Genomic DNA, 16,202 nt, shown 5'->3' on the forward strand with positions numbered 1-16,202 from the left:
GATGACACTTCTTGACTTTCTGTAGACACACACTGACAGATCTTTTTAAAAAACATGAATAAACAGTAAAACACGCAGATGAATGGGCAAGCGACTGAAAAGAGGATACAAGAGAGACTGGTTTAGAAATTGCGTGGTTGAGGATGTCATGGAATTGCACGTGGTGATTAGGGACAAACGTTCCAGCTGGCAAGATCGCACGACCGGTATACCCAGTGGCACATTTGTTTGTGTCGCACATGTCTACTGCAGTGTGCACTACAACACAGAAGTTGCATCTGTTTGCTGTCCAGGAAAGAATTTAGATGGAAGGTTTTTGCAAACACTTCCACCAGGAGAGGGGTGAGGGGGGACTTGGAGTGATACATAACATTAAGATGGAGGCCAGAAATGTAAGAAAATGGAAAAAGCAGGGCGGGATTTGAGAGTGTTGCAATACCTTTGGTGAGAATTTGGGTGAAAGAATTAGAGGAGTTTTTACAGATTGATGGATGGATTCAAAGGAACGGCAGGTCCAGCTGGCACAAATTCAGTACAGTCTAAACCAGACGGGTGCAGCAGCAGAGTGGTGGTGGGCCAAAAGACAGGCAAGTTGTTCTGGGCAGGTCAGTGGAAATGCTACACAACCAGGATCTGTGCCAATGAACCAGGCCAGACAAGTGATGGCTTTTCAAGGGATGTACCAACACAGTAAGTGTAAGCAGTAACACTAAATTATGAACAGTAACCCATTTAACTTCATACTGGATACATCCGAAACCTCTCTGACTGGTTTTAAAAAGTAGACACCGTATAAACTATTAAAATTTAGCCCATCACTTTCTCTTTCACACACAGACACACAAACACTAGTCAGCTACAAATCATCCCTCTCCAACCCTGTAATTAACACCACTAACCACACCTGCTGATTGCTTTGCAGAAGCAATTCTGTGGGAAGAATAGGGACTCAACCTCAGTCTGGACTGTAAAACTGGACGGGAAAAAGAACAACTTCTTGGACGCTACGCGTTCTTGGATAAAGACTTTGTTAACTTTGTGTTGTTTTCACTCAAGATGTCTTTTTAAAACATCTGGAAAATGCGGTTTCCCCAGCGGAGCAGAACATTTGTACAGGGTTACAGCTACACTGCTACAGTACATCTCAGCTTTAGTACTTGAAAAAGCTGTTGTTTTGAGGGTAAACATGACAACAATGATAAAAAGCGTCGACTCCCATAACGCCCAACTTTTTGGGAATTGTTTGATGAGAAGTTAGCCGTCATTCTTTTTGTACACTTGACTTCATATAAGCGGCAGGGATAGGTGTTGAAAGAAACAAAAATGTAATGAGGGAGACTGGGAGAAGTGCCGCAGGACAGAGATGGGTTTCAGAGGAGAACACATTCTGAGACAGAGGTGTGAGATTTGGCACAGGTGGCGTTTGCTTTTCACTGGGGACAACCACATTCCATATTGATAATGCTTTTCGGGCTATGATCCTTCAAACGCTCTAAAATAATTGTATTTTCTTAGGATGATAACTGTACACATTATCGCATTTATTTCACCTGTTACAAGGTTTGAAAAAGAAAAACAGCTGAGAGTATCCAACAATTTGCAAAAACGAAAGTAAATGTAACAATGTAAGCATTAAAATGTGCGATTCTATAATAGCCCACTGAAAGCAGAACACACAGGTTTCACAGTTTCACATCGAGCTGTGTCGGTAGTAACATACTGCGCTGTGTAACAACAACAACTTCTATGACCAAAATGTGTCAAAGTTAGTGCTTGTGGTTGTCTGTCTATTTCAGTCTCGTGTCTCTGATACAAAGTTATAATTTTCTGAGTGACAAATTGAAATATAGACCAGCTACCTAAAGCTTTGTTCGGGTGGGGAGTGGGCGTTGTTACTAGAAGTCTTGCTTGTGCATCAAGGCATGGAGTCTCTCTCCAAACTGTTTTTTTTAATACTTATCACAAATATATATATTTTTTCTAGTTTGTGTGAAGAGTGTTTTTTTTTTTTCAAATATCAAGAATATAGAGGGAGAAAAGCTGATATTAAAGAAAGGGAGAAGCTGCTGGGCCGTGAAGTGGAATGGAATCGATAAAGTCAATAATTGCACCACAGGCACAGCAGTGAAATAACTGTATCGTCTACGTGATGTGTGGGTTTTTGTGCATATATGTGTAGGACACCCCACCTGTTTATATACAGTGCCTAACAAATGTATTAGACCACCTGTAAAAATAAGAAAACACAAATATTTTAGAAATACTACTTTAAAAAAAGTTTGATAAAAAAAATGAAAAAAATGACAGAATTCATGTTTTTATATCCAAATTTGAACTTGTACACTGGACTGGACAACATCGGTCGCCTCAAGGCACTTTAATTTGTAATGTAAAGACCCTACAGCAATACAGTGAAAACACAAGATACAATAACATATTGTTTATTAGTCCCAAAGTTGGGAAATTCCCATTGTTACAGCAGCAGAGTCCACAGGGCAGTAATAAATGGCAGGTAGTAGGGCTGGGCCATATTATATCGTTCACGGTAATACCGGTACAATGTTGGGCAACGACAAGAAAATGAAATATCGCGATAGAATATGGGTAAAACGCGCGTGCGCAGTGCCTTTGTTTTCATACGCACATGGCTGAAAAAGCATGGTGGCAACAGAGAATGTATGAGAATGAACTAGAATTGGTTTGTAAAAATGGTGCAACTTCAGTGATGTGGAACTGGTTTGGTGTTTGTCCGTCAGATACACAACAAAGCACATTTTGTTTTTGTAGAACATGCAAGCGGGCCGTCGTTATTGCCGTATTTGCCGGACTAAGGTGCTCGTAAATCTGGGAGTAATCTGGGTCCTAAACTGCGTTCCCTTCAGTCCCAAAGTCAAACGAACACTGCAGCATCATTGAGAGTTAAAAACTGTCTAAATTCTTTCATCTTTAATAAAACGATCAGCATTGCTGCTTTACCTCGTTTAACTATGAAGTTTAACATCCAGACATCAATGAAAACAGAATTTATTACATTTAACGGAGTTAGAAGTTAGCGGAAGTTAGCTCACTAGTTTCGCTAGTTACCTAAGCATGATATAGCATGTTCTGACTGAGAGATTTCTGAAAAAATTCAAACGTACAGCTCTGCTATCACGTCTAACATAAATGAAGACTGGAAACTAAACAGCAGTGACGTTTGTAGGGTTACTGAAGTTGGGCTAGCTGGTATATAATGATGTGCTACGTGATCGCTAGCGACACAGCTATGTTAGCATAACATAAACAGTGAAGCTGGAGGATGAACACTAACACTTTTCCACTCGATAAAAGTTAACGTGAAGGTTCCTGATGGTTAGAGACAAACGCAATCGCATGGCAGGATGCTGTAAACGGACCAAAGTTCAGTCAGGAGAACAACTGAGATAATCCATCCACAATACGAGGTTTGTCATTAACATACTGCAACAACATGGGAATAGAGCAGCTGTGATAGAATACAGTATTAATGAATCAATGGTACAGAAGTGGAGGAAGCAAGAAGAATGAGTTGAATAAAGTTTGATTCATCTGACTGCTTTGTTTCACGTAATGTGCCTTATAATCCCGTGCACCTTATGGTCCGAAAAATACATATTTGACCTTTTTATTTGGCACACTGCAGTTTAATGTTGCAAAGCACCTCTTTTTAACTTCAGTGGATATTATACATGATTATGCTCAGGATATGTCAGCCCATTTCTACTGGAAATGCCTTTTGGTTAAACTTTCAGCAAGGAATCTGCATTTGCACTGTTAAATTTTTATATAGCTTTAATGCACATAAAAAAACAGCTGCTTGTTTAAGTGGAAATAAATGAATGGGGTTTTTTTTTTTTTTTGCGCTAGTAAAGTTGTGGAGTTGTATTTTGTCTCTCATCAATTATATCGTCAGTTATATCGTTATCGCAAATTTTCAAATATATATCGTGATAAATATTTTTGGCCATATCGCCCTGCTCTAGCAGGTAGCTACCACTACTGTTAATTTAGGGCGGTTGTGACAAAAACCTTACATAAATTTGTTAAGTACTGTATGTAACCAGTAACTGTAATAATATTAGCTTCATCTTTGTGTCAGGGTTTTGAAGTAGATGAAGACCTCCTACAACCTTAAAAGCTAGAGGTTATAGAAAAGGCTAAATTGTGCTTTACGAAAGAAGTAAATTCTCACTAAATCCTTCAGCTGCCTGTGGTACATCATCACTATGGAAGTATTAATAAGTGTAGCTTTGAAGTCTCAAATATACTCAAAGATGACTTTTGCACATAACCTGAATCTAGAAAACAGAAAAACCCAGTTTAACTCCGCTCAACCTGAAAAGGGAAACAGGCTCCATAAAACTTGCAATGCATTTCCCCCAAAGTGCATGTAGTGGTTTCAAGAACATGGGCTGGGCCCTCCCACTCTATCTGCCCTGCTGTATATTTAAGTCAGCTATTTTAAACTACTTCATGCTTTTTCACTTCCATGAAATGAGGGTGGGCTGACCAAGATGTGGTAAGTTCACTCAGAGAAAAGTTAGCCAGGCTTCCTTGATCAAGGTATCTCACTGACCACCGGGCAAATATGTCTCTCTTTAACAAGTCCCGTGGCTTCTGGTAATGTGTTTCACACTCTCAGTCCAGTTACTTGATAAAACTGGAAACTAATTGCTTGACTTCAGTGACCTCACGGGCCTGCTGTTTGATCGGAAATGTATGTGGCCAGCTGGCAGAAACAAGTCCTCAACATTTCAGATGATCTGTGGCAATAAACTGGGGAATGTGGGGTTATTTACCACTCGCCAAAGTAAACAAAGAGACTTCCCAAATGGCTAACAACACCAGGACACAGAGATACGAGGAAGGGTGAAGCTTAAAAAATTCTCATGTAGCAGGGTGCAATTATTGTGTTTCTATTTTTGACATGAAAGGACTTGGATTCAGATTAAAGGTCTCTTCTTTCTGAATGAACAGGGAGGAGTTGATTAAAGCCGGGAGCTCAGTTTACACGCTGTAAGCAGACACTTAATTCTCTCACAGGACCTCTATTTATTCGGTCAATGATGTTTTAAATTATGGGATATGCTGTATGTAGTCACCTTTTTTCAAAAGCATGAGCCCGGGTACCACCCAGTGGCTCCGGGCCTTGAGCCACCCACCCATTCACACATCACCACAAGCACTACCATAAAAGTCAACACAGCCAGCCGTCATCAGTGACTTGGCAACCCTTTAAAACAAGACAATAAAGCTTCTTTGAGCTGATGTATTCTTGACTACACAGCGTACAAACAAGTGAAACAAACAGAGTCCGTTTTATAAATGCTTATGGGGTATTTTCACATCATAAACTTAATAAACTTGAAGCAACCACTTTGCTTAGCTTCCCAGACGCTCTGTGAATGGGGGGAGACGGCTAGCTAGACTCTTTATATGACAGCGAATCCATCTACTAACACCACAACACATCAATAACTAACAAGTTACAACTAAAAACTACTTTCGGCTGCTCCTTAATTCACAAGTGGGTAGCTCAACATGTTTTGATTTGGCAGATTTTTGCACTAGATGCCCTTTTTGATGTAACCCCAAAGGGGTTTGGTTTGTGTTTCCTCCCGGGAAGCCGCAGATATGCTTGAAGCACGTGGCCCTTGACAGTGGTGTTGGGGATGTGGGCCTTGACAGCCCTTTTATACTTGCTGCTAAGCAAAGCAGAAGAAGAGGCAACATACAGAAAGTATGCTATTCCATTGAAACATAAATGAGATGCAGTAGATCAAGAAGAAGGGAATTTTCCTTTGAGCCGGCACAAACGATGGTGGCCCGTTTCCCGTTTGCACGAGGGAGACTTCAGTGAAGGCTAGTTAAAGCCAGTAGGTCTTCCAGCTCTTTCATTTAGCATATGAGTCAGGCATGCTGTGCACATCGGGTTACCAAAACTTTGGGTGTGCATGACAAACGCCACTGACAGGCCTAAAAATGTCACTCTAGCAACAAGTGTGAGTGCCAGCACATTTACGGCTCAATAATCAGGCAATATCGTCTAGTTTTACAAACCATGGGGAAAAGGGTTCATACAATTGAAGACTAAAGTTAGTAGCATGCACTAATTGCTGCATGATATATGCAGAAAAAGCAGGAAAGCAACTGCAAAATAACCGCTCAATTTGCTGAAACATTACTGAAAACAGAATTACAGAAACAGTTTAACTGGACACATCCCAAGTTTGTAGAACAAATTTCATGTTTTTCTTCAGTGACATTCAAAAAGCAGAAGCACTGTACGTTCAGTAGCACCGCGCAAAAACCCAATCACAAACCATTGCCCACAAATTTATCTGGGATTTCTCTTCGGTTATAACCATCATTGCTCAGCAAGCCTTGAACAGCAGTTGCAGTTTAACAGCACTGGTACATTTGTAATGTTCTTTCCATCTGCTCTCTTTTCATGTGGCAAAAACAAATGCACTAATGAAAGATAATTACCCTGTGTTGTTTTAGTGTTTGCCTGTCTCTCTGGAGAGGGAGAGGGAGAGAGAGAAGGAGAGCAGTCTCTCAAGCGTGGAGATGCTAATTGGTAATGCTAATTGCTTCCATTATGTAATGACAGGGTCAACACAAATCTTTTTTTTCAAATGATTTCCTATCCTGAAAATTCAAAACACACAAAAAAAAGTAACAGATTATCATCACCACATGCCTCATGGAGTACAATCATAAAATAATAACTTAATGACTGCATGTCTTCATTGCAATCCCCTCTAATTTGAAGCACTGAAGCTTTTCCCTTTGGTTTCCATTCAGTAAAAAAAGATGATTATCCTTTATTGACCCTTAAACTCCGTTAGAATCTGGCGTGTTACAAAGCAGGTAAATACTCTCCTCAGCAGGCAAGGCTGCTTGTTTTACCAACCCTAGGAAAATTATGGGCCATCTGATTGTTTTGGCATTTAAGTTGGATGTGCTGCCAGTTAGGGGTTGTTTTGGGGTCTAGTGGAAGTAATGTGTAGTTTTCCTCAACACTTGTGCCCTGCACAAGAAGGAATACAGAGTAAGTAGACCAAGCTGTCCTGCCTTCACTTCCTAATGAGGCTTGTCAGGTGGAGGTGCTGGATGGATGCAAAATATTATTCTAAATATTGGATTATTTTGAGTCTTTAGCATTAAAAATAAATGTATGTCTGTGCTTGGGTTGGTAACCTCTGCTTATCTGCTGCACAAGTCAATAACAGAAATGAAAAGGTGTGAAGTAAAGAATTAAACCGGGAGCTGAAACACCTTTCCACATCACCGACTTCACTTAGGCTCAAACTGCACATCTGGCAACCCTGTTAGGCAGCTGAAAACGCTGACTGACAGCTTGACCAGCCTGATTTTCACTCTATGTGACATTTGGTATACTGCCATGAAGCCTGGAGACTGTCACTTTGGGCAAAGAGTCGGTGCCAATAAATCTGTCATTTTAAAGTGCAGAATATTATTTAAATTTTAAAAAGAGCTTGTTTTTAATATCCTTTAATAGGAAGTGGGTGTATTTGTGTGACTACAGTGGCGAGTTCAGAATTCACACTTACATGACTGCCTCGTTCAAAAAAAGCTTTTCAATGTGACTAGCTTGTCAGCTTTTTCAGTATGTGTGTCTGTGTGTAAACATAAATGTGCATGCATGTGTATAAAATATACACTATTAACTCTTAACTATAAACTATTTAAATTCAAGCAGAAGGTGAGATTTGAAGTTAGAGGTCTGTAAAGGTCACCGGTGCAAAAGGTAAAGCAAAAAGGTTATTCTGATGTGAAATAAAGGAATAATGAGCAGTTTAATGCATCTAATCTTTGACCACCAGAATATCAATGATGTAGTAGCTCATCTGGCAGGTTAATATACTACGTGAAGCACAGAAAGAAAGTTGTAAGCTGTCATTGGTTTGTACAGCGAACCAATGACAATTAAAATCCATGAAGAAGGCAAGAAGGCTCTCAATTAGACATATTCAAAACAAATTAATCTAATTTCACTGCAATCTGAGCAATACTCAGTGACGAGAAGAGCATAAAAATGGGAAAAAGGATCCATTAGTTGGTCATTGTGTTCAATCTTCGCTAAAATCTGCCCAGCGCTCTAAGAAAAGTAGCTAATTTTGTGAATTGTGGAGGGATGGATGGATAGACACACTGATGGACGACGGAGGCCTCGCCATCTCATTAACTTCCAGACTTACTTATAACAATTACTCCATTAATGAATTCACACCCCAAACTCCATCATTTTTTCTTAGAAAATAATAGGAATAAAAGAATTTAAGTAGAGCAATAGAAAATAAAGGCAAGCACAATACATCAGCAAACTGTTATTTGTTTATTTCCCGTACTAGAATCTAATTAATTCAGTTTAGTTTAACTTTGTTATCACCCACACTAGTCTGGTCCACCCTACAGTTTAAGCACCTCTACATTAGCGGTTTCAGCCCTGTTAAGGTATGTAAGACACAGTGTTATACTTGTGTATTATTCATGAGTCTGTAGGAGGTCAAGGAACAGTATGTGTTCTTCTAACAGCAGGAAAATCTTCCCTTTCTCTCTCTGCAGCAACTCCCAACTCATCCTCCCTGAATTTATTATATACATATAAAGTTTGTGTCGCTACACCTACTAAGCGCTGACCAGCCAAACTAAACTTTATTTGAATTCACTTAAAAAGTTTGCTTTGAACCACTTCCTGGCTAGCAAAGGTGCAAACATGACAAACTGAAGGGAGGCCGAGCGACCCTAAAGCTTCTTCTGTGTCCACGCATACTTGTCTAATCCCTAATACCGCCCCAGAGTCTCCAACTCGGACACTTTACTGGCCCGTTTCTGAAAAGTTAAATTTACGTGTGTGAGTTTTAAAAAGGTTAAAGGGTTCTTTTGAGAAGCAGAGCAAAGTTAGTGGTGAAAGACTCCCAGCCACATCAAGTTCAGCATTTATGATTCATGGCAAGAAGACTGGGGACTATAACAACACACAAACACTTAGAACGACGTGCATACTTAAATGTTGCTTAAAAGTCCATTAAACAGAAATATATGTTAAAAGGAGTAAGCGCGCCATGTATTGAGTAAGAGCACAGTTAAAGAGGACGTTGTGTTTCGCTCTGTTTTACTGTCTCAGCTCCAAGCACTTACAAATCTGGCATAAAATATGAAGAACGCTTCTTTCCCAGTCGTTGAAACTTTGTTGTAACTTTTCATTTATATACATATTTTTGCCACACAGACATGTCCATACACCCCCTGGCAAGAAGAGGCATTTTCTGGCAAGGTAGCTGGGTCAGCATACAGTTTATGAGCAAAGGAGGGAAAGACAGACACGAGAAAGTGTTAGACAAGGTCAGCGAGTGTGAACGCACAGTGGTGAGCAAGGCTGTAAATTCAGCAGGTTTAAAGGTCTGCACGGCAGTTTAGTTACTGTAACTATACGGCACGTTGAGTGACATCCTCATCCACCGACTTCCCCACCGAGCCAAACAAAACAAGGTCTGTTCCCTACCGGCAACATCTGACTGAGAGAAACCCACACACCTATCACACAATCACACTAAATCAAGCTGCCAACCTCCACGTGCACGCCTACGCTCACCCACCTCAACAGGATTCCTCACCTTCATCTTGGCACAGCGCAGCCAAAAGTAACACAAGTTAGGTCACACGTGTGTTTAATGAGGTACAGCAACAGACATAAAATCTCTCTTCATCAGAGAAAATGTGGTGCATTAGTTAGAAATGCCAACGCCAGGCTTAGAGCTATTATATTAAAAGTAATTGATTTATAAGTGTTATTATTTTATTCACTAGAAGGAGGCATTTATTTTAAAGGTCTGCTTTTCCTCATAATTCTGGTGATTTGTGAAGTTTCCCCTTGTACAGTTTTTTGGAGCTTGCATCTGGGTTCTGAATAAGTCTGTGACACACAGACACAACAAAGAGTGAAGACTGTGTGAGCTCTTTGTGAAAATAACTTTCCTATGAACCTGTTCAAAGCAGTTCCAATCACAGGAGTATTTTGTACCGTCCCTCCTTTATCCTAGATTTCTTCCTTCCACGGTCTCTCCCTCAAGACCACACACACTTCAGAATAGAGACAATGAGCAGACCACATCTCAAGCTCTTTCACACACCAGCCCAACTGGATTTCTCTTTCTACAACTGTTTTACATGCAATAAAGTTACCTGAAACTTGCCACAAACCTGCTGACTCAGACTCAGGAAACAAAACAGCATCAAAAAAACTTTATATGATCAATTTCACCCTGTCACAACTTTCAGCTACAAAGTCTTTCTTCTTTGCCTCAGCATCATAATAAATGCAGACGATTACTCATCCACATCCCAGTTGAGGTGCTACACTGTGGCGCTGTTACATAAAAAAACCCCTCCTGAACTCCATACACTACAGTGGAGTCACTGTTTGACAAGGCTCAGGTCCACAGGGTCTCTGTGTAGAGCTGCTGTGGAGATCAATCATGCAGGTGGGAGCAGAGACTAGATTTTCTAATAGAGGGATTCCTCATCCTGGTCCACAAGGCTGAGTGTTAGTGGCTTATGCCCTATAAGCCACTAACACTCAGCCTTGTGGACCAAATTATACATTTCTTTTTGCCTAATGGTGTTTTGATGTGATTTGCTTGCTTGCTTGTCTGTGGTAATAGCACATACATCTGCCCCATCATCAGCCTAGGCATATCAGTGTATTTGTTCAGAATAGAGCACTTCTCAGAAGCAGTGCTGCAGTAAAGAGGCTATCTCACCATGCATGCATTAGCTTTGTGCAAGTACTTTAAAATAAAATAAACTGGTGTCGACTGCCGTGATTTCTATATCGCATTATTAGGCTCCAAAGATGAATGTTTCTGCAGTGTGAACTATACAAACCTACTTTTAACATTTTAGCACTCTTCAAAAAATGTAAAACATTCTATTTTAGGAATCTGTGCTTATGCTTTGAACCAAATCAAAGTTATTTTTTTTACAATATTGTGCAGCTTTAGTCTGCCTATGCATTTGTATGCGAGTCGGTTAGACTGTGTGTGTGTGCGCGTGTGTCTACAGGAAACCAATCTGACCCAGGGGATTAGTAGCTGACCTGGAAAGTGACTCTCATTCTGTTCCAGATGTTTATCACGTGATAAAAGGTTAGCCCCCTGTGAGAAATAGGTAGAAAGGCAACCTAATTTTTTCAAGACACAGGCCGTGTTCTCGCTCAGTGTCAGACATGCTGATGGAAAATCACCTTTGCATCTGATTCTGTTTAGGGTATCAAAGAGGTTGAAGTCACAAGATCAGACTTGTACAAGCAGACACTGCCTTTTGACTTTTGACAGATCTTATCCTAAAGGCTGACACTCAGACATATGTCTGTGGCAGATGAGGCCACAAATGGACTCTTTTTCACGCACACAGTAGACTTTATCCACTTTACCCTAGTTAAGATCCAGTGCACTGTAATGACAGAAATATAGCTGCCAAGTCATGTTAAAATATATCCATATAAATATTTTAAAATAATCCCTTCAGGCCAGAATATTTTAAACTGGAAACCTGCCTGACATTAAAAAAACTGGCAACACTGTAGCGTGCTTTTTATTAAAACAACCACAGATGCACTCTAGGCTTTAAATAACCACATAAATTCAGCCTTTCACCCCTCGTTCAACCGGTGCAAGCCGTGCGTAATGAGAGCTGCGCGGCTGGAGCGCACCAGCTGGCTGTACAAGAAGAGGCGTCAGTCAGCATGAATCCTAACAGTTGCTAAGTTCTAGTTACCATAACACCTCTCAGTCATGCTCTTACAAGTCACAGCGGCGTAAAAGTGACGATAAATACCCCAGGTTTGGCTGGTCAAACAAAATGAGTGAAAAAATTTCACATTTTTTCCACACATGTTTGTAGACTGACGGGATGATATTTTCTCGGGATGATACACAGCTGTGTATATGCAATAGTTAGTGTCTGCATTGATATTAAAATGTGGGGGTCTTTTTAGGTTTAAAACACAAACTCCACATGGATAAATTAACACTTAGAAATAAGCACGAGAGAAAATCGGTTTCGTCCATCTGGGCTGAATGAGGTTGAAGAGACGATGTGGCCTCCGGTGGATTTCATGAAAGAGACCCTTTCCATTTTTGATAAACGTTTCTTAATAACTCCCACCGATAAAAAAATAATAATAATAAAATAAAAATGTCCAGACGTGGAGAGCAACTTCTTACTATCATTTTGATAACGACCTTCAGGAAGGAGGTTTTTGTTTTTAAAGGAAAAGTTCTTACCGAGATACTGTCTGATGTCTAGCAGGATTTTAGGAGGTCCTCCGTTCAGCTGGTAAAATAGGGAGCCGAAACAGAAGAGAAACAGCGTAGCCATGCAGAACCCATAACCTCGGAGAGAAAATCGCAACGGTAAAACAGAGAGTAAGCTGTACTTTCTGCTGTTTCGCTCTCTAATGTGGTTGGTAGACTGGCTATGGCTGTGAAGGGCACTGCTGTTGAAATTCTTCATCCTCTTCTCCTCACAAAGCGCTGCGGAAAGTCACCCATTCGCATGTGGAAAGTGAAACTTGTCGCCTTGAGATCATTTGAGTGAGACGGACAGTTAACTGGAGACGCGCTGGCACCCAGATCTTCTCCGCTGCTGGGGCTGTTTTTTGCGTACAGCGTTTCGCTTCTGCTCGTTTATGCTCGCTGGGTGACTGCTCCTTCCTTCCGTCCTCCCAGCCGAGTTAAGGGTCCATCCTTCTGCTCAGAGTCTGGGTGTCAGATTACTAAACGTGGAAATCAGAAAAACTTCCACTTCACACAGGGTTTGGTTTGGATTGCAGTGCGTAAAACAGCGTCGCCTACAGGCCAGGGAGCGGACTCTATGATATCGGTGGAAACGAGTCAATTATCATGCAGCAGCTTTTTTTAAAAAAATAATCGTAGTTGTGTAATTTGTGTTTACAGAAAAGGGGGGGGGCTTTAAAAAAAACAAACGGAAAAGTTTATATTCTCTGATAAAATGGCCATTACTCGGAAAAGGCTTAAAATTGTCTTATCACCAAATGATAAAGAAGTACTGGTCTGATAAATGTTAAAAAGAAGCTACCGAGTAAGTCTATCTGCTCATCCCTCGTGTGTGTGCATGTCGTAACTTTCTCTTACCCCCTCAGGCCTGTTGTTAGAAGCTTTGCTTTCCACAGCAGAGCCAAAACCCACCATTACACTACACCTGTACTTAGGAGGCCATTCAAAACAGTAACTACTTCCCTGACAGCTACAATACTCACTGTAGCCACAGGAGCTGTGAAAACAATTTGACTCCAAAGGGCAAATGTAATAAAGAGAAATAGAGAAAAAAAAAACTGGTGAGCACACGGAAATGAACAGCATATTGCAAGCTAGGCACAAAATAAGGAATTTATTCTGTGCCGCATGGTCAAAATCTGCCATACAGCACAGACCTTTACTTCATGGTACTACAGTATGGAAAGCACCAAGGACACCACAGTATGTCAGGCATAGTCTAATCAGAATTACTGGACATGGCTCCAAAAGTCTTCTCCTTTTGATGTGTGTCAAGTCTCACATGCACCAAGAGGAAGCTCATAGTCTGCAAGGCCACTGTGAATATTTCAGATGTGGTTAATTTAGATGTCTTTACTTTTAAGCCATCTTAACTTTAAGAGACTACTATAAAGACACTATAAAGATATTACTGACCAACTATGTGTTGGTCAGTAATATCTTGGGACTGTAGTTCTACTGAAGTTTCTTTGAGTTTGCGCTTTAACACAGATGCACTGTGCATCTGTGAACCAAGCTGTGACTCCTGAAACCTTTGTGTGAACTATACAAATTAGTAAATGCTTGAAAAATACCAAGCGGAACAGAAAATGAACTTCAGTTTTGCACGACAAACCTTGTGGTGGTGGAGTTATTTAAATCAGTATCGACCTCTTTTGTGGGATAAACGGTGCAAACGAATTTAATGATGGATTAAAGTATTGCATTTTCTTCAATGTATCACTGCGTTTTGTAGAATCTTGGGATAATGAGGACACCTCTCAGTCTCATGGGACTAAATTTGCTAGCAGTTCCTGCTTTTGATGAAGTCTACAATGATCCAGTCACACTCGTGGGCCACTTTACTAAGTAAACCTTGCTAATACTGACTTGCACCCCTTTTACAGATAATTTTTTGTGGCACAGATTTCAAAGTTCGAAACACACCTCAGATTTTGGTCTATACTGACATGAGGAAATCACACATCTGTCTGAGTTCTCAGTCATCCAGGTCGTGGTAGTCTAAGGAGCTTGGAAAGAAAGCGACTGGACCTTTTGAAGTTTCTTGAACTTTCAAAAAAATTAAAGACGACGAGTTGCTTTCTTTCCAAGCTCCTAGAATAGCATTACACAGTTGCAGATATGCCAGCTACACATCCATCATGTGAATCCTCCATTCCACCACATTCCAAAGGTGCTCTACTGGATTTAGATCTTGTTAAAATCTCCCAATTCTTTTAATCTTTGGGCTGAAGGAAGGACAATACTCGGTGTATAAATGCTCAATCAACAATATTTTATTTCCATATAATTCAACACTTAAGAGCATAAGAACCATCATGATGGGGAGACCTGCCTGCAGAGGGTCACAGCAAGTCTCAAAATGGTGACGGGTTACTCAGCCTTTTATAGCCTCCCATAGCCCCCACCTAGTCATAAAAAGCCTAAACATTCACATGTTTTCTCTCTTACGGCGCCTAAGTTATGACCTCGGCTCCCTGTCTTTCTGCTCTCTGTAAAGGTGGGGGTATGGAATGTGGTCTTCTCTTCTTCTATTCTAGACACAAGGTCTTCTGCCCACAACATTCTCTTCATGATTCAGCAGTATGAAATGTCAAGAAACAGTGTAACACATTCAACAGTGTCGACTAATACAGGTCAATCAAATAGATCTAATGATTTTCACACTCTTTTAAGTCAGAAGTATAATGCAAACTAAAACTACATACTGATCACACACTCTATATTAAGGGGTATAATATGATCTACAGCAGTATCATAATTCAACTACTTTGATTACAGATATAAGGTAACATATGATAACAGAATAATCTCACAATCTGGTGACTGTGGAAGCCATTAGAGTGAAGTGAACTCATTCTCATGTTCAAGAAACCAGTTCAAGATGATTTGAGCTTCGTGTAATAGCATGTTACCGTGCTGGAAGCAGCCATCAGAAGATGGGTATGCTGTAGTGAGTAATGATACTTATGTCGGCTGTGGCTTTTAAAGAATGCTAAAATAGTACCAAAAGGCTCAAAGAGTGCCAAGGAAGTATTCCCTACACCAGAGGTGGGGAACTCCAGGCCTCAAGGGGTCGATGTCCTGCAGGTTTTAGATAGCACCCTGGGTCAACACACCTGAATCAAATCATTAGTTTATTACCAGGCCTCTGAAGAACTTCAAGACATGTTGAGGAGGTAATTTAGCCATTTAATCCAGCTGTGTTGGATCAAGGACACATCTAAAACCTGCAGGACACCGGCCCTTGAGGCCTGGAGTTCCCCCACCCCTGCCCTACGCCATTACACCACCAGCAGCAGCCTGAACTGTTGATACAAGGCATGATAGAGCCATGCTTGTGTGAATTGTGGCCTGGATTTCTTGATCTTAGCTGACAGAAATGACACTCAGTTGGTCTTACACGTGTTGTCTGTTCAGAGATGGTCTTCTGCACTTCAACAGTTTCTACTTATCAGCCCAAAGCAGTCTGGCTATCCTCCTCTGACCTAAACAAGACATTTTTACCCAGAGAACTCTGCTCACTGGATATTTTCTCTTATTAGGACCTAGTGATGGTTATGTGAAAAAATCCCAGTAGAGCAGCAATTTCTGAATACTGCACACCTAAATACATTGATTTGCTGATGCGCAAGTGCCTGGTTAGATGTATACCTAATAAAATGGCCAGTGAGGTATCATGTATGTTGGATTGTTCTATCAAGAATCCCTCAGGATCTTAGGGAGCTTTCATTATAGGCTGTGCCAAGATGAAGTTATAAAGCATCCATTCAAAAGCTCGGAAGGAGAAGTGATTCAGAATAATGGCAAATCAGCTAAAGCAGACCAGGTTCACTGTAATCCTTTCCCCCTGAAATA

The 16,202-nt window shown here is 40.6% G+C and overlaps 1 protein-coding gene across 2 annotated transcripts in view; it reads right to left on the bottom strand.

The window, feature by feature from the left end:
* usta (uronyl 2-sulfotransferase a) overlaps positions 1-12,925 on the bottom strand; it is a 61,241-nt gene extending 48,316 nt beyond the window's left edge. Inside the window, exon 1 of one of the 2 annotated variants that reach the window (XM_003449891.5) lies at positions 12,333-12,924. In XM_003449891.5, the coding sequence (XP_003449939.1) occupies positions 12,333-12,561 (229 nt within the window). In that variant the 5' untranslated portion in view covers positions 12,562-12,924. Of the gene's footprint in view, positions 1-12,332 lie in introns of both variants that reach the window. The other variant, XM_005454667.4, reaches the window with a different exon arrangement.
* Positions 12,926-16,202: the final 3,277 nt, after the last annotated feature.

The sequence above is a fragment of the Oreochromis niloticus genome, linkage group LG15 (genome assembly GCF_001858045.2).
Source record: "Oreochromis niloticus isolate F11D_XX linkage group LG15, O_niloticus_UMD_NMBU, whole genome shotgun sequence".
Classification (NCBI taxonomy): Eukaryota; Metazoa; Chordata; class Actinopteri; order Cichliformes; family Cichlidae; genus Oreochromis; species Oreochromis niloticus.